The sequence below is a fragment of the Mus caroli genome, unplaced genomic scaffold, assembly GCF_978045245.1.
Source record: "Mus caroli unplaced genomic scaffold, Mus_caroli_1 scaffold_15, whole genome shotgun sequence".
NCBI classification, from domain to species: Eukaryota; Metazoa; Chordata; class Mammalia; order Rodentia; family Muridae; genus Mus; species Mus caroli.
The window spans coordinates 66,137,576-66,162,695 of NW_028227270.1; the positions used below are offsets into that span (position 1 = coordinate 66,137,576).

The 25,120-nt window shown below is 48.9% G+C and overlaps 1 protein-coding gene across 2 annotated transcripts in view; it reads right to left on the reverse strand.

Moving 5' to 3' along the window:
• Positions 1–22,686, reverse strand: part of Hrh2 (histamine receptor H2) — a 40,482-nt gene extending 17,796 nt beyond the window's left edge. For both annotated transcript variants that reach the window (XR_015045325.1, XM_085830744.1), the window contains exons 1-2: positions 22,627–22,686; positions 904–2,415 (exon numbers count right to left, since the gene is read on the reverse strand). Coding sequence is in view for 1 of the 2 variants with exons in the window: in XM_085830744.1 (XP_085686870.1) it covers positions 904–1,976 (1,073 nt within the window). In the remaining variant the exon portion in view is untranslated. The remainder of the gene's footprint in view (positions 1–903; positions 2,416–22,626) is intronic.
• Between the last annotated feature and the right edge of the window lie 2,434 nt (positions 22,687–25,120).

Below are 25,120 nucleotides of genomic sequence, written 5' to 3' on the forward strand. Positions count from 1 at the left end.
CTATAAGATTTTGCTTTTCTCTCTTCCCCAACCCATGGATCAACGCAATTCCCTTCTTAAATATCTACAGGCTCACTTCGCTAGCTCACATCAGAGAGGTCACAATAGCCTTCTCTCCACAACCCAGATCTGCTAGCCATGTCCTCCTTTCTGAAACCCAGCTATGTGAAGTCCACTTGTCCCTAGTCCTTGTGTCTGTCCCTCCCCAAATTCTACACATGAGACCCACATTTGCCCACATTTGCGGTTCTACTGAGGCCACACCTGCCATTCTCATTCCCTACTGACTGGAACACTCCCCAAGGAAGAAGCGATTTTCATATGACTTTTGCATGCTTTTCTCCTCCCTCCCCACCCCCCACGCAACCCCCCACCCCCCCAGGGTATAACTGATCACTCACAACTCCTGAGTTGCAGAGTTGGGCCTTTCTTAGGCACCTGATGGAAAGGTAGTTATGTTTTTTGTTTTTTGTTTTTTTTTAAAGATTTATTTATTTACTATATGTAAGTACACTGTAGCTGTCTTCAGACACTCCAGAAGAGGGCGCCAGATCTCGTTACAGATGGTTGTGAGCCACCATGTGGTTGCTGGGATTTGAACTCTGGACCTTTGGAAGAGCAGTCGGGTGCTCTTACCCACTGAGCCATCTCACCAGCCCCGGTAGTTATGTTAGAAAGAAGGGCCCCTGAGCTCTGGAGTGAGTAACATTCTGTCTAGGTCCCAGCTCCGTGGATCTTGGTAAGATCTCCGTTAACTTTAACATGGCCTTTTAAAAAAAGGAAGGTAAATGGTCTACCTAAGAGAATGAGAGATGATTTCTGTAAAATGCCCACGGACCGGTCTCAGCATCATCTACACAGAGGGTGGGGTGTCTCCCAGCACTTCCAACCCACACCACTTACCGGACTGGGCTTCCCTGGGGGTGTGTGAATTCTGTCCCACTCCACACCTGAAGCTTCAGGGGCTTCTCCTCCTGCCATCTACCTTCTCGGCTTTGGCTCCTGGACAGCAGAGAGTTGTTCAACCTCAGGGAAGTTTTGTGAGAGTTGTGGCTTGCAAGCTTGCAGTGGAAGAGCTGTTGGTACGCCATGCGGAAGTCTCTGTTGAGGGTGGCGTACAGGATGGGGTTCAGGGCTGAATTGGCATAACCCAACCACAGGACGATACCCTCGACCACCTCATTCACGGCATCATCCCCTCTCAGTCCACGGTAAACAAAGGCAGTGAAGTAAGGAAACCAGCAGATGATGAACGCTCCCATGACGGCCGCCAGGGTCACGGTGGCTTTGTGCTCTCTGATGGTAGCTGCCTTCCAGGAGCTGATGTGGTTGATCCTCTTGGCCTGCTCCCTGGCAATCTTAAAGATTCTGTAGTAGGTGACACACATGATGAGAAGAGGCAGGTAGAAGGTGACCATCCCATCCACCAGTCCATATACCTCGTTGACCTGCACTTTGCACTTGAAGGTGTCATTGCCCCCTCTGGTCCCATTTCTGCTGTTCCATCCTAGGTGAATAGATAGGAAGGAGAGGGTGATGGAAATGACCCAAATAAAGACCAAAGAGATGGCAACACGAACAGGGGTGACCAACACGGGGTACCGCAGTGGGTCCGTCACGGCGCAGTAGCGGTCCAAGCTGATCATGAAGAGGTTGAGGATGGAAGCTGTGCAGAGCATCACATCCAGGCTGGTGTAGATGTTGCAGAAGACCTGGCCAAAGCTCCACTTGAAGGACAGCTGGTAAATAGCAGAGAAGGGCATCACCAGGAGGCCAAGAAGCAGGTCAGTGGCTGCCAGGGACACAATGAAGCAATTGGTCAGACTGCGGAGCCGACGATTCAGGCTGACAGCCAGGCAGACGACCACATTGCCAGCAACAGTGATGAAGATGAGGGTGGTGAGGACCACACTGATGGTGACTTTCAATGCAATAGAGTCCAAACAGCAGGAATGAACCGTGCCATTGGGTTCCATTCTGGGGCCCCGTGGCTTCTACACTCACTTCTTGGCTTTGGTGGCTTCTCTTCTAGCCCTAACCACTGGGCTCCCAACCAAGCCAAAGTTTGGGAGGGTGTAGTGACTGACCCAATGCTGTTCTAGCAATTAGATCAAGTTTTTTCTTGTGAAGTGCAGGACATAGGTAAGAATGAAGTAAGGCAGGGCCTTAAAAGCTCACACCCCAGTCCTCAGCAGGTCTTCCATGCCAGACTTCTCCCAGGTCTGTAGTATACACCTATCTTCTAGGTTCCTCATGGAGACTGAGGCACTGCTGGATGTATCTTGAGGTGGCTTAGGTTTTATATGCAAGAGATCACACACATAGGCTGTCATGTCCTTTTCCATGGCTGGTGCCCGTTTCCATCGATGGCTTAAGGTACAACACTACTGGCTACCCTTTCTGGGGTCATAGGAGCTGAAAATATAAAGATCGTGTGTTTAGCACTTCAGAATTAGACCAATAACATGACCGTTCCAAGATGAGTCTTTCTAGACATCCATCACCTGATGAGAGGTCAGGAGGCAATGGGGACTCTTCTAGGTATCCTTCCTTAGGAAAGACCAAGATGATTAAGGCGCATGTTGGATGGTGAAGGGTACCAGGATATAAGTCTATAATACTGTGAGAAAAAAAAAAGTGGAGGGGCAGGTCTAGGACAAGCCTGCTTCCCTTTGCTGCTGGTGGCTGCCTGACCCCACTCACTGGTAGACATTTGTCCTCAGTTGATTAAATGATGCATTGAATGAGTGGGCAAATAAATGCACTCAATTTACTCTTATTTAGTGTGTGAAACACTCTAAACTGGGGACTGACAGCCTTTTCAGAGAAAAAAACCCAGGCAGTCTGTATTCTTTTCCTCTCAGTCTGTAGGGTGTCTGCTGAACTGACAACACTGCCACTGTCCCTAAAAGCAGCCACTTAGGATCATGTGCCAAAGAATGCATGGATCTCGCTTCGTGGTGGGTGTGGAACTGCAAATTTTATATTGGCTTTTCTCTGCTACAAAATCATCATGATTTCCCCCAGGCCCTAACAATCTCAAAGCATCCTTATCTCCCATACAAAAGCAGGCACAAGGCTAGTCTTGGTTTTAATTTTGTCACCTGCTGTCTCCATAATCTGTCAGCTTCATCCTTGCTCAGGGTTCAACTCCCATATCTAAGCGTTATTGGTTTGTATGTAGCAGTGTGAACATTGCCACTTTCAAATCAGCGGGTACACAGCTCACTCAGTTCTAATGGCTGTATAACAGCCCACCACGTGGCTGGAAGTGATTACTCTACCACTGTATCGCCTTCTAGGGTGATTTTTTTCCTTTCCTCCCTCTCTCCTCTTCTTTTCCCCTTCCCTTCCTCCATTTCCCTTCCTTCCTTTCCCCTTTCTCTCTCTTCTTCCCTCCTGTACACACAACCCCTGTCACCAGATCACCTCCACAAGTCTCCTCCAGTGGGGACAGCCTATGTTTCCAGTGGATGAGAAACAAGGTCATTCCTTGTTTCATGGCTAGCCCCTTTTACACAAGTTCCCCGCCTGGTTTTTCTGAGAGCTGCAGGCAGGTTCTCCTGAGGACTGAGACTGTGGAAATCTAAATGACAGCTGAACCCTCTCAGAAGCGAGCTGATCTCTGCAGGACATAAATTCTGCCTCTTAGAGCTCTGGCCTGGGGTTGCTTTTCGATCTGAATACAGATGCAGCCTCTGATTACAATGCCTGTGCTGGAGCAGGGACCAGGGTTCCCCAGCACCCTCTGCTGCTCCGGCTGCCTGAGCCTTTTAGCCCTGTGAGCTGAGCCTCTGGGTATTATTTCTGGAGGAGTTTTTCATTACAGGGAGAGCCTGAACAGCACAGGTCTTACCACCACACTTAATTAACTTTGGAGGGGGAGCAATAAGGACAGACATTTTTGAGACTCCATATTTCTGATAATAATTTCCTCTGCATTTCCTTGATAGTTGGCTGTAGGCATTTTGGCATCAGGCTGGCATTCAAGTTAATGTCTGGGAGAGTCTTCACATCGGAGTGAAACAGCTCTCAATATGATTAGAAATCCCCTCCCTCCCTCCCTCCCTCCCTCCCTCCCTCCCTCCCTCCCTCCCTCCCTCCTGTTTTCTTCTACAATCATTTCTCTGGATGTGCTGCAGAGCTCTGGGTACCAGGGATGAACAGGTGACTGTTATGATTTGTGAGTCTTCCAGGATCCATTTCTCGGTCTTTCTGTTTAGCATGAAGCTTCCAGAGTTTTCCCCGAGAGCATTCTGAAGGCAGGGGGTGTTTGTGTGGTGCTAATGAGTCGAATGCTCACACTAAGGGACCATGTCATCTACACATCGCTCTATAACCTCCTTTTCTGAATTTCTCTTAAATGTATAATGGATGTCTCTTTAAAGGACTTAAGATTTGACTAATTCTTTTTCCTGTTACCCAGCCTGAGGTGATATAACCACAGATGCATGGACAATAATAATACCTTTGTTGGCAGGCTTGAATGTGGCAAAAATATGGAGACAACATGAGTTTCCACCATGAAGAGGGTGATAGATAGATCAACAAATGACAGCGAATCTATACTGGGTAACAGGCCTGGCCTGGGTGATGTTGCATACAGCAGGAAAACATCATGGGATCCTAAGAACAGCCATAGGAATGAGAAAAATCGTCTCCGTTTAACTTCGAGCGGTGGTTTGGACAAAGACCCAAGTGATGTCACTCCTCTGATACCTGGCAGAACCCAAACTCAGATTCAGTCCTGCAGTTGGAGAAGTGGCTGCCAAAGGCCCGTATGCCAAAGGTTTGGCCACCAGCCTGAGGTGTTACTAGAGGTGGTGGAAGTTTTAGTAAGTTGGGCCTATGGAGAGGAAATGAGGTCATTAGAATTAGCCAATTGAAGGAGGTAGTGGGTCTCTGATCCCCTCAGGTCTCTACTGTTGTTTCCTGGCTACCATGAGGTGAACAGACCTCTCTGCCATGCACTTCTGCCATGATGTGTTATGCCACTGTAAGCCTAAAGCCACAGGGCCAAGAGACCATAGACTGTCACCTCTGGAGCTACAAGCCCAATTAATCCTTATTTCCCTGTTTACTTTAGGTATTTTGTTGCTCTGTGAAAAGCTGACTAATATACACAGTTCAAGTTATGGTGGCTTGTTCTTAATGCTCATTCTTTGATTAGACTTCAGTTTTTCTAATCAATTGAATTTCATCATTCATCATCTGTCATCTACACATCCACCTGTCTGTCCATCCACCCACCCATCCAGCCATCTATCCACTCATCCACTCACCCACCAACCCACCCATCCATCCACCTGTCCATCTATTCATCCATCCACCCCACCCATCTATCCATCCACCATCCACCCATCCATTCATCCCACCAACCCACCCATCCACCATCTATCCTTCCATCCATCATCCATTCACCCACACATTTATCCACACACCCACCAACCTACCCATCCATCCACCTGTCCATCTATTCATCCATCCATGCATCCATCCACCATCCACCCATCCATCAATTCCACCAACCCATCCATTCATCCATCCCACCAACCCACCCATCCACCTATCCATCCATCCATCCTTTTCCATCACCCATATAAAGGGAAAAGTGTGTACAGTGTCGAGTGTGTGCATGTGTGTGTTCTTGTATGGTTTCCCCACCTTAATGCTCATGGCCCTGGTGACTGTCTGAAGGCAGGAATGTGTTTATTTTATATTGAATATTCCTGAGCAGTTGTGTAAAGCTGAAAAAGTAATATGCGTGACATCTTGTTTATCTTTGATACAGTTTCAAGCAGTTTGACTCTACCTCTCTGTACATGTGACAAATTTATAATATTCGTTCGGCCACTTCCTTTCCTATCTCACAAGTTGACCACAAATATTTCAGTTGTGCAGTTATGTGTTTCCTGTCAACAGCTCCTTATGTTTGCCTTAATGCATTTGAAAGAGGTCCTTCCTAAATCTACCCACGCAGAGCAAGCCCCCAACACACATGCAGAGAGAAGCTTTTGAGTTTGGCTACAGGTGTTCCTAGCCACTGCCACCTTGTTAACAAGGCCATTGTGTGCCCCTTGTCCTGGGTGGCCTCCATGGGCAGCACTCGAAAGCAATCATAGGCAGGGGACTCAGTGGATCTCTTAAATACCTGTTACATCCACCCAGCCATACTGGGCTCTCTGTGGGAGAACTGAGCCTGCTCTTTGTTGTCTCTTACCGACTCTTGGCTGGGCATTCATGGTGAATGGTCCTATCTTCCACCTTCTGTGTCCGCTCCTGCCTGCTGAATGCCGACTGTGCCTCTCAGCAGTCTGAGGAACACGGTTGTGGCAGTTTCAGTTTCTCTTGGTTCTGAAGGGTGCCATTCTGACTGTGTGCCTCTGTGCGTACTGTTCCTACTGCCTGGCAAGCTGGCCCTCCATCCCTTCCTTGTCCTGTATGCGCTTACTCTCCTCCCAAGTCCTCATCTCCTGTCTCCTCCTGGTCCTTGGGGGGTAGTTTTTACTTAATTTAATTGCAGTTGTGCCAAGTCCTCTTCAGGAGAAGTAAGAGAGCCATGGAAGACAGAAATGAGGTAACAGCAAAAACAGGGCCCACATGGAGAGGGGACACCTCCGAGGAGCTTGTGGTGGGAGGTGGTGTTCTGTAACCCAGGGTGCATGCCCTTTCTGGCAGGGAACAGGGAGAGTGTGCAGAAAATGCTACAGTTAGGAAGAAACAGGACCCCTGCCACCCATCAGGCATCCCTGTGGGTCTGTGTGTGCAAGCACGGACAAAGGGCCCTGCCCATCACCATAGATGACTGGATACCCATACACATGTGCATGTGAGCATGTATATTGAGGATGAGTGTGTATGTGTAAAGTGTGAGTGTGAGTGTGTATCAAGTATGAGGGTGTGTGTGAGTGTGTGTATCAGAGTGTATATGTATGTATGTGTGAGAGAGCATGAGTATGCGTGTGAGAGTGCGAGTATGCATGTGTATATTGTATGTGTATGTGAATTAGTGTGTGAGCTTGTGTGTCTGAGGGTATGAGTAAGTATGTACGCGTACATATATGTATATTATAAGTATGGATGTGTGTTTATGTTCTCACATATGCACATAGAGCACATACTTTGAGAAAGGCAGCATTTTCTTGGGTCTAGAAACACCCACTCTCATCATCCTAAGTATTATCTACTCATTTATTTTGAGATGAGACTCTCCCTCCGTTGTCCCGGGTGCCTCTGAATTGATGGCTCGAGCTCTCCCCAGCTCCGGATGCTCAGTGGCCAGGATCACTAGTGAGAGCCACGTTCAAAACCCGTAGACGAACTGACCCGGCAGCTGTGCTTCTGAAGGTTTGTGTTGGGGTCTCCCTGACACTGCGTGTGGTAGCAGAGTTTAGAAAGAACATAAAAGTATACCCGAGAGACTGTGAGGAAGCCACCAAGACTAGCTTAGAGCACCTGGGCCAGGGTGGGAGAACCTCCAAGTCACAGAGGAGGTTACCCATGCCCCCAGGGAGGGAATGGGTAGCCACTTCAAGGGTGGAAGACTGCCTTCTCACCACCCTCATCTGAGGGCATTTCCAGACATCTCGTTTACTCAAAACCCAATAGCCCATGACTTGTCATGTTGAAAAGGGAAGGGGTGGTGCATGCTGGAAAGGGACATGGCAGAAAGGAAGTAGGCGACCAGGTCACATCGAGAGGGAATGGAGGCAGAGTTGTAATGGGTTTTAGGTTAGGGAGAGGATACTTTGTACGAAGTCCACCACTTCCAAGCTCCCCGTCCTTCCTTCCATGGAATTCACAGCCAGGTGGTCATGTCTGTGACTACACCATGCGCCCAACCTTCCCAGCTGACTGTCAGGAAGAAAATGCAACTGAGGATAGGTGCCCAGACGTTTAGACTTAGTTCTGAAGGAGACAGGGTGACATTGACTGTTCAATGAGCAAGTTCAAGATCATCCGGGGAGCGGATCACAGACAGAAAACACCAGATCTCCCTAGTCAGTCAGTGAGGCTTATCTACCTGGGAATTAGCTGAGTGTCTACCTTATGGCCTGGGGCAATACACTGTTTTATTTCATCTTTGCACTATTCCGTCTAGTGAGGGATTTTTATTTTCCCCACCTTAGAAAGGCAGAAATCAAAGCTTAGAAGTTGTGACGCTTGCCCAGAGTTTCAAAACTCAGTAAGAGGGAAAGTCAGGATTTAAGCCCAGCTCTGTCTGCCTCCACAGTCCCTATTCTTAGCTCCTCTGTATTTAGCTTTTCAGCAGACAAAGGCCGATCGGCCTGAATGCCTGTGTTTGCCGCTCAGGCATCTTCCTCCCTGAAAATCACGGCCACAGGAGTCTTTCTTTTTTGTTTTTTTTCTTTTTTCTTTTTTTTTTAAGTGGTGAAGCTGGCAGCAGCTTCCTCATACATAGTGGGCGGGACATGGGACATTTGGTCACGGCCTTCACTGCAGGAAGGCATCTGGTGGAAGCTGTTGCTTGGAGGGAAGGTCCAGCCTCACAGGGCCTTTCATTCCACCCTTCTGCTTCTTCTGGACATGGTGATTAAAGCCAGAGCGAGCTTTTGCTTGTCCTCATGTCACCTTGCTCAAGGATGCACACACACACACACACACCAGGCATAACGAAAGGTGAGCAGATCTGAATGTCATCTGAAATCTGGGGCAAAGGTCTGCAGCTGCTGCTCTTGGCCCAGGTAGACAAGAGCCTTGCTGCTTCTTAGCCAGGCTCTCATCCACACAGAGCAGGGTAATGGGTTCAAACTAGTCTCTTTAGGATGATGGACGGACCCAAGAGGGAGAAGGTGACTTTGACTCAAAGCCAAGACAGTGGCCATTCCCACGTGCCAGTCACCTACCACAGGCTAGGCACTTGCAGGTGGTAACACATCTGCAGCAGGGGCCAACGTTATCGCCACATGACAGGTAGTGAAACTGAGGCTCAGAGAGAGCCTGACACTTGCCTAAAGCCACACAGCCAGTGGTGAGACCGGCAGGTCGTTGTACAAGGTCTAGGTCATCATGTGAGCATCCACACCCTCCCCACATCATCCAGATTCTGGGTAGCTTAGCTGTCATGTCACCTTTGCAGCGACATCTGCTTGGCATCTGACAGCAGTGCACAGAGTCGGGCAAGCCACAGCTGGGGACAAGGTCCCTTAATTTTTTTTTTTTTTTTTGTCTGAGAAAGCTATTATTTCTGCTTCACCCCCTTTTCCACTTGGTCTGAAATTCTCATAAGCATGGTTTTGGGGCACCATCCAGCAGCTTTAGACAGCTTTATCACACTGTACACATATCCAAAACACAGCAGGAAGGAGATCCTATCCTTGTAGGGCCCTCCTCCGGCCTTGGTAGCCACTGGACTACTTTCTGTCTATAGACTTGGCTGTCTATACATTTATCTGTCTGTCTGGAATCAGGAAGTGGGTCCCTGAGTCGTTTCTCTTCTGCTTTTGCCCAGCCTTCAAATGCATTGTTCAGAGAACTGATCTGTGAAACACATCGGTGTTACCCTGCATTCCCTGCCCCTCCTTCACATCAGCGCTCAACCACAGGCTAGCCCCGTGTGTCCTGCCTCTATATCTAGCCTCTCTCTTCCCTGTCACCTTCCTTTGCTTCTGCCACCAACTCTGTGGTTACTCTGCTGGTACAGGTGTCCGGTCTGGGGAGGGGCCCACTTGGCTCCTCTCCACTGCACAACCACCTCATATTTTTTAACTACTTAATTTTTTGTGACAGAATCTCATGGCCAGGTTGACTTTGAACTTACTGTGTAGGGGAGAATGACCTCGAATGCTTGATTCCCCTGCCTCAGCCTCCTGCCTACACCTGCCTGGCTTGTTTTCCTACTTGTTGCCATTCTCCATTGGAGTGTGAGCTCTGTCAAGTGTTAGGACTAAGAGCCCCTTTAGCTTGCTCCCTGACAGGCAATCGGAGATCATCCACTATTAGCTGGAGTAGCCAAATACGCCATGGTCACATAGTAACGCCCAGTTTATCAGGCCCTCAGAACTGTCAGGCTACATCGTTGCACCTTTTACACATGTGTTCTCCTTCACTGTAGCTCTGTAGCTACTGCTCATGTTTGTTTAATAGATTCAGAATTGAAACAGTTTGGTCAAAGAGGATCAAGAGCATGGGTCAGCACGCAGGGGTGAGAGGGGCCTGGTGAAGGGCTGAATCTACAGGCGCTAGAAGGAGCCAAGGCAAACTTCTGCCTTGGTTCTCAAGAAGTAAAGTTGAGGACTCCCTGCTTTGGCAGAGAAGTCCAACTCCCTGCCACCTTGGAGATAAAGGTCTAGGGCAGGAGCTGAAGTGAGGAGGGCAACCTACTGCAAATTTGGATCTCCAGTCTAAGTTCTGGTGTGACTCTGACTTTATACTCTCAGTTTCCTTGGCCTGAAAATGAGGAGACAGGATTAGAACATCTTGAGATTCTTCCAGTTCTACATACATGATGAGAAGGAAGGAAGCAAGGGAGCGAGGGAAGGAGGCAGGGAGGAAGAAAGCAATTATGTGTCTTCCAAATGACAAAATATGAGAGATCTGAGTGGAATCCAAACACAGACATCCCCTGGCATTCCTCAGGCCCCTTTACAACATGCTTAAGAGACAGCCATCTTGGGTCTTTTTCCATAATTCCACTGATGGAGAGCCTCTAACAAACGTTTCCCAGTCAGTCATTTAGAGCCTTGTCTAGGGCCCTGTCCACTTTCTGTTGGAAACCATATTCCCTGGGAACAGAGGAGCATTGCAGTTTATGATCATTCCAAAGGAAGGACAGCACGGATGTAGCTAGGTGGCTAATACTATGTTTGCGGTTGTCTGACTACAAGCTGCCATTTACAGTGTGTGTTTTTCTCTCTCGTAGTTTTTTTGATCAGGAACTCAAACATTTTTTTTTTCCTGAGGTCCCTGAAAGGCTCTAAGTCCTCCTTTACAGGCAGCTCTACAGAGCTCTGGTGCCTTTCAGGCCTTCACAGCTCTGTGTCAAACAGTGTCAGGTCTGCCAAATGGATACCTCTTACTCCCCCCGACCCCCTGGCTCCCCCACATCCCCATCACCATCTCAGCGGCCACCCTAATCGTTATCACCGGTACAGCCACCCTATGCCCAGGGACCAGCTCTCTCCTGCTCTCCTCTCTGCCCCAAGCTCATTCCTTGAAGGTTTTGCCCTTTCTAGCTGGGTACAGATTAGTTGTACAGGACAAAGCCCTGTGGTTGGCTGGGCCACTCTATAGGTATCAGAAGCAAACAGCTAACCCTTGCCAGGAACATTCACACTGCTGGTTATCTTAGGCAATCCTCTGTGCCTTTGCCATCCCTTCCCCCAGCCTCTTCGCACCCACTGCCTCAGTTGGAGGCCTGCGGGAGAGCTGTGTGCTGTGAAGAGGGATACCAGTGTCACCCTATTTTGCAACGTGAAGCAGAGAAACCAGGTACCTTGGTGGAGGCCACGTAGCTGATTATAGGCTGTCAAGAGCCAGTCCTCTTGGAATTCAATTCCTTCTAGTTCATCCCATCTCCCTCTGTCTCCCAAGCGTCAGTCACTCCTCCACCCCCTCATGATCATTACCAAATTTACAGATTATTACGGCTATATTTTTTATTTGACATTTTCCCTCTTGCATGTGATTTTTTTTTTTTTTTTTTTTTTTGCGAAAGGAATTGTCTGATCATTCTATACGTGGATAGGATCCCTCACCCACAGATAGGCCACACTGTCAATAAACGCAAAGAACAGCCAATGTTATTAACGCCTCTGAGGCCAGTCCAAAGGGTTACTGGTCTACCTTTGAAAAGTAGTGAATCGTGAGATGGTAGCACTTGGCAGGTGTGTTCTCTGTGTTCAGAGGAAGGGTTACAAGACACCCGGGCATCTGTCCATGTATCACGTCTAACCCACATCTCTCTGGTGGACCCCCTAGGGCTGCCTATTCTATACCAGAGGAGTCATCTCAGCCTTCCTGGGGAGCCAACGATATGTAGTAGGAGGGCGAAAGCCTGGTCTGTGTCAGATACTAACTTAGCTATGTCTCCACTGTGCTGCTGGGAAAGCTCTTGACCTCTCTGAGGCTGTGTTTCCATCCATAAGTGGTTCATCACAGCCCACTGCTGAGAGGAGAAAAGTGAGAGTCAGGGCCATGGCCGTGTGATGATCGCTGAGGCTTCTCCACAGATGGCGCGCCTCATGCTTACTGTCTGCTTCTCTCTTACAGAAGCTTATTTGAAGTCCCACCTTGTCTGAGAGTGAAGACGGCCAAGGTCACCAGATGGAGAGAGGCAGAGCGAGTCTAAAACAAATCCGTCTAAAACAGGCTGTGGGCTGGGAACGGGGCCAGGGCAGACAGGATTGGAAGGTGGGGGATGGCTCTGAGGGGAGAGAGTAGATAGCAAGAGGAGCCCTTGCTGGAAAGGGTCACTTTGGTAACAGCCCCTGATGGTGGCAATAGTAGTAAGAGAGAGGGGTGAGGCCAAGTGGGAGGGGGGCAGATCATTAGGAGCTAGAAGCCTCTCCTGGGCCAAGGTATGGTCAGACTCTGATGCATTCTACACAGGGAGAAGGTCCCTTAGATATCAGGCCAGGAGAGATTTGTTACGTTCCACTCTGCTGAGGAGATCAAACCCACAGAGGCTTCTGAGCCTACCAGTCCTTGGAGGTCAGAGGCTTCTGGCTATACCTGCTTTTGGTCATATGGGACCAGAATCACTATAATGGGCCTGTGACCAGAGAGAGTTTGGCAAGACAAGCCTGGATGGGATTTTTATAGTCCTAGTGTGTCAGGGCTTTGGCTAACGGCACACTGGGGATGGACTTCCATTGTAAACAGTGTAGGCTCTGGATGGGTCCCTGTGGGCTCAGGGATGTCATGGGGTGAGGGTAGAAGGCATGGCAGAGGCTTATGGGATCTGCGCATCTTGTGATGCTGAATTGAGGAGATAACCCAGAGATCTCTGAGGTGCAAGAATCTTTGTCCAGTATTCCACATGGTGGCCAGACTATCTCCCCTTGATTATCTCCAAACACAGAGCTATTTATTGCCCCCTCCATTCAGGAACATGTGTTTTCCTTAGTTTACCAGTTTGTGCGCACAAAAAGTAAGCCAGTGACTATATATATATTTTAGTCTACTGAAGAGTATTATTGGGCTTAAATAATTTTTATAATTTTTTAAATGCCCACTTTTATCATCAGGAAGTATAATGGAAATTCTGGGGTTGTAGTTAGAGTTAGTTTCTGGCTTGCTATGGCTTGACTTAGTAATGTTATTACTTTATGAGGAGCAAAACACATGCTTCTAGAACAGAACTCAAGAAATCCCAAGAGGTGGGCCACACTTGATAAGGCAGGCTTTGTGCTGGATGACATCTGCCCAGCTGGAGGATGAGGTAAGTGTCCTGATCATGTCCTTGGGAGGCTAGGCTCCCCTGTGGCCTCCTTTAGGCTGGAAGCCTTTTCAGTGTCTTCTGTGTGCTACAGGCTGACCGTGCGGACACACTCACTGCCATCAGAGATGAAAAAAAGCTGGTGTCTAAAGAAAACAGTTCCAGGCCACTCCACCAATGGCCAGTTTTGGTCTGTCCTCATGCTAAGGGTCACTTGGAGCAGATCTAACAGGCAGGGATATCAGATGTCTGGTCTCTGAGTAGCTGGGGTTTGCCATTTTGAGGCAGCAGTTCATGTAGTTTGTGCAAACGAGGCTGTACAGACAGTTTCTACCCAGTTAGATAATCATGAAGTCCTCAAGGTTCTGTAGCTCATGTTTCCCTTAAGATCTGTCACCTAGAAGAAGAGAAGTTGTCCCTGTGCAACATCATCTGTCCTAGTCAATGTTCTAGCTGTGAAGAGACACCGTGACCAAGGCATGATGCTGGGGAAGTACCCGAGAATTCTACATCTGGATCTGCAGGCAGCAGGAAGAGAGAGTCACTGGGCCTGGCTCGGGCTTTTGAAACCTCAAAACCCACCTCCAGTGACACACCTCCTTCAAGAAGGCCATACCTACTTTAGTTGAGGCCACACCTCCTAATCCTTATCAAGTAGTGACACTCCCTGATAACTTCAAATATATGAGCGGGGGTGGGGCAGGGTGAAGGGCATTCTTATTCAAACCACCATATCATCTGACCTGTAAGGGGTCAAGGGGGCAACTGCATCTCAAGTCGCAGCATCTCTGAGTTCACAACAGTGCATCAGTACAGTACAGTACAGTACAGTACAGTACGTGGATGACTGCCTTCCTGCAGCTACCCACCAGCATTTGCCCTTTCTCCTCCGGAGTCTCATTCTGTCCCCTCATTAATCAGTTCTCTTAAACCTCCCACACCCTGCCTATCAGATCCTGCCCTGGCACCCTGCAGTCATACTTGTGGCCTAGACACCTGTCTTCCTTGACAAGCCCAAAATATTCTGCGCCCTCAGCAATGGCTTGAACGTTGAAAATGATTTTTTTTTTTTTTTTTTTTTTTTGGTTTTTCGAGACAGGGTTTCTCTGTGTAGCCCTGGCTGTCCTGGCACTCACTTTGTAGACCAGGCTGGCCTCGAACTCAGAAATCCGCCTGCCTCTGCCTCCCGAGTGCTAGGATTAAAGGCGTGCGCCACCACGCCCGGCTTGAAAATGATTTTTGATGCTCAGTAGCTGAGTCAATTATGCTGCATCAGAAACGTTATGCGTACTATTGCCACATATTGGAAACTATAAATAATAAGGTGGAAATGCTTGTGCTCAGATTACAAAGGCCTCATCAAGATTTGAATTATGTAATTCAATGAACTTCTATTCTATCAGTGTTAAGTAGGGGAGGATACCACCAAATACTGGTGACCAGAGTGACTGGATTGTAATAACTGTCTTCTGGGAGGGGGGGTTGTTAATACCAATTGTTACATTACTTGCACAATTCTTTCTCCATTGATAATTACTACTAGCAGCTTAAGGGCAATCTTTATAGTGTAAGATAGCATTTATATGCTCCCCTTTGGTAAAAAAAAATATGAAAACATAGATAACATGAACCTAATGACAATATAAAGTAAAATACAGTGAATCTTTTTATTTGTAGTGTTTTTTTTCCTTTTGTGATCATCCACAGCCTGAAAATGTTAATGAGAAACTCAAGAAATAGGCAATGAATCAATATCAGTAATACATAATTGAAGCTTTTAGTCACCTGACATTCAGGTAAGATGGTATGTACCTATAACCCCAGTATTTGGAGGCCTCAGGCAAATGGCCTGTGGGAGCCATTCACAAGCCCAGTTCCTGAGTATAATCAGGAGAATTGCAAGTTTGAGGCTACACTGGATTTGAAAGCCTGCCTCAAAAGCAAACACAGAAAAGGCTCTACTGCTCTGAGGTGCATGCCGAAACCTCATCAGTCCTGGCCAGGATCAGCGCTAATCCCTTTGTCCACATGGGCTGTGTCCCTTAATATCCAGTATGCATGTTTGGTGACAGGCAGTGCTGTGTCCAGAGGGTTGGCCACTAAACAGCTAAGGTCACCCTGGGCCCAGGGCCCTCTCATTATCTTTTCTGAAAGAAGCTAGAAAGCTGATGTGGACTCCAACCTTTTGGCTTTAAACCAAGATGTCTTAATTTCCAGTGAATTCTCCTTTTAAAATGTTGGCTCCCACAGGCCTTGATTGCAGGACATGGAGAAATCAAGTTAGCACGAGGCTGGAAGCTTCTGCCCTACTGTGTTAGCCCTTGGTGCTGTGCAGGCCACAGAGGGAGAACTGTCATCAACATCCTGTTAGCTGTGGACCCTGAGTGTAAAAGTCTAGCCTGCCAGGCAAGATGAGGTCACTGGTACAACAGAGGCAAGACCATTAAGAGGGTAACTAACGGGCTTTTGATTAGATCAGACGTCTACTCCACGGGAGGCAATTCACTTCTATTACTACACACCCACCAACAGCCTGTGGCTGGGGAAGGCAGGGGCCCTAATGAAGAAGCAGTTGCTTTATCTTGCTAAATGGACATGATGTGCCCATCAGAACACGTCTAAGCTGCTGTGTTCATACCCATAGAACAGCGTGGCTGTCAGTTTCAGTTGGAAACGTTTCTTTTTGCTGTGACCGATGGTGGCTGCGAAGACTCCTAAAGTCCAAATACTGAGAATTAAGGATTGACAAAGGTCCAGCCATAAAGGGGACATCTCTACCACCTCAGGGCTCAGATCACATCTCCGAAGAAAGGATGGAATGAATGTCATAGCCCAAGGATGTGGGTGGGAAGAGCAGGAAAGGCATGAAGCACTGAGCCAGGCATGGCACAGCTCTTGAACTCACAGCTGATGTCCTTAGATATACAAGATGATACAAAACTGGGCCAGTCTGTCATGGAAGGGGCTTATAAGGCCCCACCTTTCCCAGAACCTACACACAGGTAGTGTTACTTGTTTGGGAGGATCAGTTTCTTTGGGGGTATAGCACTGGTAAACTTCCCACGGAAGCAAAGCCTTACTCATCCTCCTGTGAACAGCCCCAATGAAACTCATTGGTACACACACACAGACACACACAGACACACACACAGACACACACACACACACACACACACACACGCACACCCGTGAAAATAGAGGAAGGTCTAATCAGAGAGAGAGGAAAGGGGTCAGAGAGAATGGGAAAGGGACAAGAGAGACCGCAATGGGTGTGTGAAAATAACTGAAACACGGTATGCACATGCATGGGAAATTTGTAATGAAATCCATTGTTATGCAATTAATATCTGCTAGTAAAACATGATAATAAATAGGCTCATTCAGACAAACAAACACCCTGTGGGTTGTATGATCATCCCCTGGACATGTGATCTCTGCATGTCCTCCTGTGTCCTGCAGAGTCTAGAAGACTCCCTGGCTGACACTCTCCTTTTCTAACCGCCTTTGCAGGGGGTCATTATTGCTTTAGAGTTTCCCTTTCTGATTGGCGTCCAATCCATTGGCAGCAGTTTGAGGGAGACTGATGTCACCCACTGCCAGAGCAGCAAGATGACACGCGGAGTTGCCTGACTCTACCCAAGGGCTTTCTCCTGGGTAATGAGTATTTTTGCTTCTGGGGACAGCCCATAGTAGTCCTGTAGCTTGAAGTCCTGCTCTCATCTGTAATGTGGCCTCACTGTCCCCACCCCTTCCCTCCACACTGTCTGTCCTTGGGTCTCCAGAAGGCTTCATCATTCTTGGCTCTCTGCTTTTTGTCTCCTTTATTTCTTTGCCATCCAGATCCCTGTGTCTGAACCATCCTCTCTGGCTGCCTCTCTCCTCCATTTCCTGGACTTTTGTGTTTGGATGCCAGTTCACACCAGCCTGGGTGCCTCCCCTGTGGTAGCAGAGACCTCAGGAGCCTGGCATTAACTGTTCCCTATTGATCTCCACTTAAAATTCCTGGCCCTTATCTCTGCTCAAGGTAGAGGTGCAGAGCTGGGGCAGCATCAGTGGGCATGAGGTCTGTACCCTCCTCCAGCCCACCTTCCTCTCCATTGTGTGGAGGAATGGCATTTTGGAAAATGCGAACTCAACTACTTCTTTGGGAGCCTAGACTCCCATGTGGCTCCAACAGCCTACTTGGCAGTGAAGGATCTAGGTCCTGTAAACTGTGAGACCCCTTCCCACCCCCCCTCTCCTGCTGACATCGGTTGACACCTAGCTGTTCTACCTGCCCCAAGAACACCTGGAAGTTCCACAGCACTGCGCCTCTGGACCTTCTCTGACCTCACCTGGGCTATATGGCCATTCTTTGTGTTCCTTTCACCTCCAAGGCAATTTTTGAAATCTCTGGAGGTGACTTCCTCTGGACAGTGGGGTGCTTGGGTCTCCCATGATCATGGGTCTTCAGCACATGGCTGAAGGGCTGCCCTGTCCCTTTGGCAGCAACATCACCATCTTCCCTGATAAACAGGCATCCTTGGGCGCATTGCCACATTCACCCATCTCTCTTCTGTGAACTGCTCAGGTTGCGCACATGACAGCCTTAAAGAGTGTTTTCTGAACACCTCGGTGATTGAGTGGCTAGCTCTGATTTGGATGTTTGGAGGCTATTCTGTCAGGAGAAGCTGGCAATTTTAGAGTTTACAGTGACCACAACATTCAGTGCTTGCTGGATCTAGAAGTAGTAATGATCACCTCCTGCTGATTTTTGAGTCTGAAAACCAGGCCAAAGATCCCATATACTCCGGGATAATACTCTCATATACTCCGGGAGAATACTCTCATGAGGCTGGTAGCAATTGGCCACTCTGCCTGTTTCAATTCATGCCCAACATGGGCCTAGCCAGCCTTCTCTCACTCTGGCCGGGTCCACACCCTTCCCACTACACTGTCAACTAAAGGTTGAGTTGGAAAACCCCTCTGAGATCAGTCAATGATGGGCCCCTATGGGTTTTCATAAATCAGTCACCGAGGCCCAGAGAGGAGAGTCTACTTGCCCAGAATTGCAGAGATGAGGGAAATGGGTGTTCACACCTGAAGTCAAGTGTGATCAAAGAAAAGTTTGAGATGGTCTAGGAAGTGTCTGGGCTAGCCTGGAGGTTGAGAAGCCAGGGAGGGTCCCTCTGAGGCTACCCATGCAAGGGGCAAGAAGGACAAAGGAAACATGCAAAGGTCGGAGAGCGAGTGAGCTTGCTGCTTTGAGGCCAGAAGAGAGAGGAGAACACAGCCATGCCATGGGCTACGTGGAAAAGATCTGTGGCCTTTGCAGTGTAGTCTCAGTAAGAGAATGCCATCAGAAGGTTGAACTGAACGTCTAGAAGATACCAAGCAGCAGGCACAAATGGGATCCAGGAGAACCCAAATCAACTCACCCTTCTACCCCCAAGTACACACCCGACCATAACCATAACGTACATGTCCCCCCAAATGGCCTGCACCCAAGTGATCACAGCAACTCTTCATAACAACTCTAGAGTGGAAACAGCCTAGCTGCCCATCAACTGGTTAACAGATAAATAAAAGGTGGAGCCCATAAAATGGACTCTCCATCAGCTCTAACAAGGCGGGTGGTACTGACACATGCTCCAGCAGGATGGGGCAGGAAAACATAACAGGAAAGGTCGCATGCTGTGAGACATTTCTCTGAGATGTCCAGAACAGAAAGGCTTATAGAGATAGAGAGATAGGAATACAGATAAGTAAGTAGATAGATAGATAGATAGATAGATAGATAGATAGATAGATAGATAGATATGATAGATGATAGATAGGATAGATAGATAGGATAGATACAATAGATGATAGATAGGATAGATAGATATGATAGATACATAGGATAGATGATAGATAGATAGATAGACAGACAGACAGACAGACAGACAGACAGACAGACAGATAGATAGATAGATAGATAGATAGATAGATAGATAGATAGATAGATATTTGGGGCAGGGTCTTTCTTTGCTGAGGCGCTGGGAGGGTACCATGGGTTGTCTAGCAGTGTCCCTGGCCTCTATAGTTAGATACTACTAGTGCATCCCTCCTGACATTGTGACATTCAAAGACCTGCAGTTGATGAAAAGATCCCCTGGGGTGTTAAATGGTCCTCAGTCAAGCACTACCTTCCTTGCTGGCAGCTCTTGCAGAATCACTTAAGTATCTCACCCTGAGGTCTCCAGTACCGCCCTAAGTCCTGCAGCCTGGGTCCAAGGGCTCTTTCCAATCCATCTGGGCATTCCCTGTTAGGGATGGTGCCTTATGTTAGGGCCCTAGAGTCCAGCACAGAGACTATCACTTTGTGGTCATCCAGAAGCCATTTTTTAGTCTGTGAAGGCCAAGGTATCTCTTCTCACAGGGCTGTGGGATGGCTACTTAGATGCTGGAAAGCACACAGAGCCCATCAGATAACTGTTGGCATTAATAATTTGTGGTTCCTTCTTCTCCCATGCCATTGCCACGTGTGCATGTGTGCTTCTGTTGTGGCAAGAACACACATGCTAGCTATGTGAAGGAACTAGTGAGAAAAGACAGGGTAGGTAGGTCCCATAGTCCCCGCCCTCAGGGGTCTCCAGGGTCCCATAGTCCCCACCTTCAGGGGTCCCCATGGAGGTGTATACCCATACGTATGAAACACAGAAGAACTGTGCATGCCAGTTTATGAGAACTGGGACAGGTGGCGGTTGGAAGAAGATAGGAAACAAGATGGTGACCAACTCAGTCTGGCAAACATTGCTTCTGAGGACACTGTCTACCGAGGCTCTGGAAGTCTCAGAGGTGGCATGCCCATCCACTGAACCACACCAGGAACACCTCTTTCCTTCACTCACTCCCTTCCTTCAGCAAGACCACAGCCCTGGAAGCCACAGAGATCTCTGTGCTGATTAGCGAAGTAGGTACTCCTTGCAGAAAATCAGGAAAGCCCTGGGAGCAACCATGCCCCCAATCCTGCCACCATGGGCAAATGTTGCTAACCTTCTTTTGATCCCTCCCCACTTTTTTCTAGGTTTTTGTCTCAAATCCAAGGTAATGCCATGTCTGCAATGGATAAGGGTGTCCCCAACCATTAAAACTGTTTTTAGTAAAAACTTGTCTGTCCCTATTGTTGGGCATTTAGACACTCTTTTGAGTTTTGGTAACTGTCTTGGGGATTGCAGTAATCTTTATTCTCCTCCCATCACTTCATGTGGATGGATGTTCTCTTGTTTTAAAACATTCTTGGCAAAGAGCCTTTTTGGCTTGCTGAGACCCTTACCCCATTACCAGGGATTTCTTTCCCAAGGATGACCCAAATCCTCCTGATTGCAGTTTAATCCTGCTTTTACTTCCTGGGGCGTTGGTGGAGTGGGACCACAGCTGGGTTTGTTTTCCCTGCGGACGTGATGACTGGGAAGGCTTCTGGAGAGAGTGTCTCTAAAAGGAGTGTTTGCCAGATTGAATCTGTCACCAGATTTTTGTCTTCTGTCTTGTCCCTCCTATTCAGATGTCACTGTCACTTGGATGACACGGACTGAGTCAACCCAGTTAGTACAAGTTAGCCATTCGTCCAGGACAGAGGGAATGGGCATGCCTCAGAACCCAGGGGAGCTGTCCAGGCTGAGACTAAACAGGGAGGGGGGTAATTGGGACAGGGTGACCTCAGCAGCAGAGGCGAAGCAGTTCAGTATTGCTTTCTGTGGGACACTGAGCAGTGGCCTTCCTTCCTTTCTGAGCTTTAGAGGCAATGCTTGGTCAGGGTACCAGCTCTCACTGACAACCATCAGTCACCTCCAGGAAGTGTGCAGCTATTCTTCCCGTGTGGGACAAGGAGGGAACGATAGCCTAGTCTACACTGGGAGCTGTGCATTTCATGCTCTTATTTAATGGCTGGGACTAGAATGATACAAAGCAGTATCACCCCTGCAGCTGGGAAGATGGGAGGCCAAACTTCACAGCAGGGACTACGGGAAATCACTGTGGAGAACCTCGGTTTCTCCATCTGCAATAGGGGGTTAACAATACCGGTCCCCAGTACTGTGATGACAACTTTAGTCTGAATTATTACACATCTAATGTGCCTGGTGCCAGGCCTGCCCACAAATGATATCTTTACTCTTTCCGGTTCTCCCCAAACCCAGCTCAGAGATCAGTCCCATAGTCCTGGATAACCTTTGGGGAAAGCAAACATGTTTATAGAAATTCATAACTCTCTCTTATAATTAAGAAAGCAGAGACTTGGCCAAGACTTATCTGGAAGGTGTCTCTTTAAAAAGCCACCTTGACATGTGTCTGAGGGGAGGGGTGGGGCTCCTAAGACTTGAACCTCCCCTCCTCCCCATTCCCTGGGCCCTGTTCTATGCTTCATGCTTAGCTACATATATGACCTCCAGACAAACAGTGCCAAGGCTCAGTAGACACCAAAGTTAGTGTATGACAGTGACCAGTGGGAACATCTCCGCTCAAGGGTGCTTTACTGCCCTGTGAGTGTCAGAGGGGGAAACTGAGGCTTTCAGGCTCAAGGTCACTGGGTTTCTCAAACCAGAGTCAAGGCCACTTCTGAACTTCCACAACCAGAGAACAGCTATCAGATGTCCCTGGTGTCTCGGACAGCTACCAGAAGAGCTACCAGAGTCAACTCCCAGTCTAGCGCAGGGAACTCCTCGATTCCCAGCAGCCCAGAATGGGGCAGCAGCCCAGGAGGACTTAGGCAAGGCGACCTGTTCTTGAGAAACTAGACAGGCTCCTTCCTGTCAGCCCCTGACGCTTCACTGGTGCTGGGGAGTCGAAAGTCTCTCCAAGCTCCCACATATATATCGGGCGACTCACGCCACCGCCCAGAGGGCACAAAGCAAGCCTTTAAGCGCAAGAAGATTTTTTAGAGGGCACGGAGGGGGGGGGGTGTGTGAGGCTACCCTGGCATCCCTCACATCCGCGGGACGAGGCAGCAAGCCTAGCTCATAACACCCCTTTGGGGGTGGGTATGACCCTTGAGGGTGACAGGGAGGAAATCTAGGTAGAGGCATCAGCCCAAGGTCAGGTGCTTCCTGTGTGCAGCGCAGCCTGAGGTCGATCTGGGGACGGGGGTCGGCAGGAATCTGAAGCAGGCAGCCAAAGCGGCCACGCCACAGCCTGGTCTCCGCGCAACCCCACCCGCGTCCCCATCCCGAGGCGACGTCTGCCGGGAGGCGTCGGTCACCTTACCTTACCTGGTGCTGCTGCTGTGCGCCACCGGCTGTACCGGGTCGCTTAGGACTGCGCGCTTGCACTGGCTGGGGCAAGGATGGAGCTGGCGGCGTGCGCCTAGCACCCACTTCCTCGTCCCCGCCCCCAACTCGCTCCTCCTCGTTCTGAAAGCCGCTCCTTTCCTCAGCGTTTTCTCCCATATTCATCCTCCCCTCTCCCTTTCTCCCCCTCTTCCCCTTCTTCCTTCTGTCTCCCCCTTTCTCGCTCTCTCTTCCTCCCTCTCTTCCCTCTTCCCAACCCCCCTTTCCTTCTTTGGACGCTTTCACCCCTCCCTCTTCTTTCCTCCCTTTCACATGGTCATCTGTCATGTTCCCCCCCCCCTTCCCGCCACCCCCCACCCACCCCACCACCCCTCCTACAGTGGCTACTTATTCTGGGCAGCTCCCTGGCCTGAGACTCTGCCCACCTGTGTGCACATTGATGGTGTGAGGGGAGATGCTCAGCCTTGGCTCACTCTGGCTGGTTTGAGAACGCTAGGCCAGAAATCTGATGAGCCCTTCACCTGAGTTCCTCCAGGACCTGACCACTCCAAGAATGGCCAGGTGCGAGAGAAGAACCAGTTTTTTCTGAGAAAATCCTGGAAGATCTTGGGAATCTGGAAAGCCAGATTTGGGTAGATCTCAGTCAGCCCAGGGGTTCTGGTGGAAAGAACTGGGAGGGGGTTGGGGCTTTGGAGGCAGGACAAATAAAAACTGTCCAGGTAGACTGTTCCACCTCCTAGATGCTGAGCCAATGCAACCTGAGGTGGAGTGTCTGGCAGGAGGTGGTGTCTCAAATCAGTGCAGACCCAAGCCTCTTACTTTTCTTTGACAAACTCCCTCCACATAGCAGATTCCCCTCAAGTACCCAGGGGCAGCTCATCTGACCACCTGCCTCCCTAGCTAGGCTGCTACCCCAGTGCCTAGCACAGCACTGTGGCCATTCTGCCTGTCCCTATCTTCTCTCCTGAAGTTCTTGTGGCAAGCACTAGGTAAGTGTCTCTATTTGTGAGCCAATTTCCTCCTCTGTGACCCTAAAGGTCATGTTCACCTCACGGAGGCTTGGGTAGCAACAGATAAAGCCTTGGGCCAAGGCAGTGAAAGGGATACAGGTGAGCTTTGTGCACACTCTGCTCACTAGGGATGCATTTGCCATGTTCCCTTGTGCCAAACCAGTCTGTTTCCAAGGTAGACTTTTGGGCTCTTCTCTTGCCATTCACAAAGCATCTTAGGTCATCTCTAAAACGTGCAAGTTGATCACATGTCTCTGTTCCTGGGCGTCCAACCCTCCCACACTTTCTGCTTTAGTCACACACAGAACCAGGATCCTCCTGTCTCCAGTGATCTGTAAAATCGCCTCTCTACAACAAGTGAAGTCACTGTCCACTTAGTGCCTCTCATGGCAAGAGCATGATGGCCCCCAGCTTGCAGAGCTACTAATGTGTTGGTGGAAATGACTTTGGTGAGAACCTGCCCCATCTCTTTTCCATCTACCATGGGATGCCATTAGGGGAATGTTCTGGAAGAGGCTAGTCCATTACGTGAGTCCCCAGGGAACAAGCAATATTAGCGAGGGTTTAACTTGCTGAAGGCCCTTACAATTTCTGAAGTCATCCATCCTCCTTTAAAAAAAAAACTGAGTTTTTATTTTTGTGTATAGGAATGTCTTACTTGCATGTATCGTCTTCACATCGTGTGTGTGTCTGGTGTCCATGGAGACCAGAAGAGGGTAATTGGATAGCCTGGAACTGGAGTTACAGATGGTGGTGAGCCACTGTGTGGACAGTAAGAGTCAAACGCAGGTCCTCAGGAAGAGCAGCTCTTAACTGTTGAGCCAGTTCTTTAGATCCAAGTCATCTGATCAGGTTAGACGGTCATGGTCTCTTCAGTACCACACTGAGTCACACAGTCAGGCCGGTTCTAGCGATTGGTGGTTAGAATGAATGGATATTTCAAAAGAGAGGGGCCCGTGCCTTGGAAAGCGTCGCGGTTCCGACAGCGTCTGCAGGAGGTGTCAGAAAAGTTACCACAGGGATAACTGGCTTGTGGCGGCCAAGCGTTCATAGTGACGTCACTTTCTGATCCTTTGATGTCTGCTCTTCCTATCATTGTGAAGCAGAATTCACCAAGCGTTGGATTGTTCACCCACTAATAAGGAATGTGAACTGGGTTTAGACCATTGTGAGACAGATAAGGAGGTCGGCCAGTTCCTCCTGCCTTCTGTTTTTCATAGCCCACACACACATGCACGCTCCACAGTGGGGAACAATCATGGAGGAGGAGGGTTCCCAGACTGCCCTTTGAGAATAAAATGGGAGGCCAGAACCAAAGTCTTTTGGATAAAGCACCACAACTGACTACACACTAACCCGTTTGGCTGCCTTCCTTCCCAAGGCACGGATCGTCCCAGCCTGGGAAAGACCTCCCTTCTTCCCTCCCTCCCTCTTTCCCCCCTCCCTTTTGACCCACCTTCACTCTT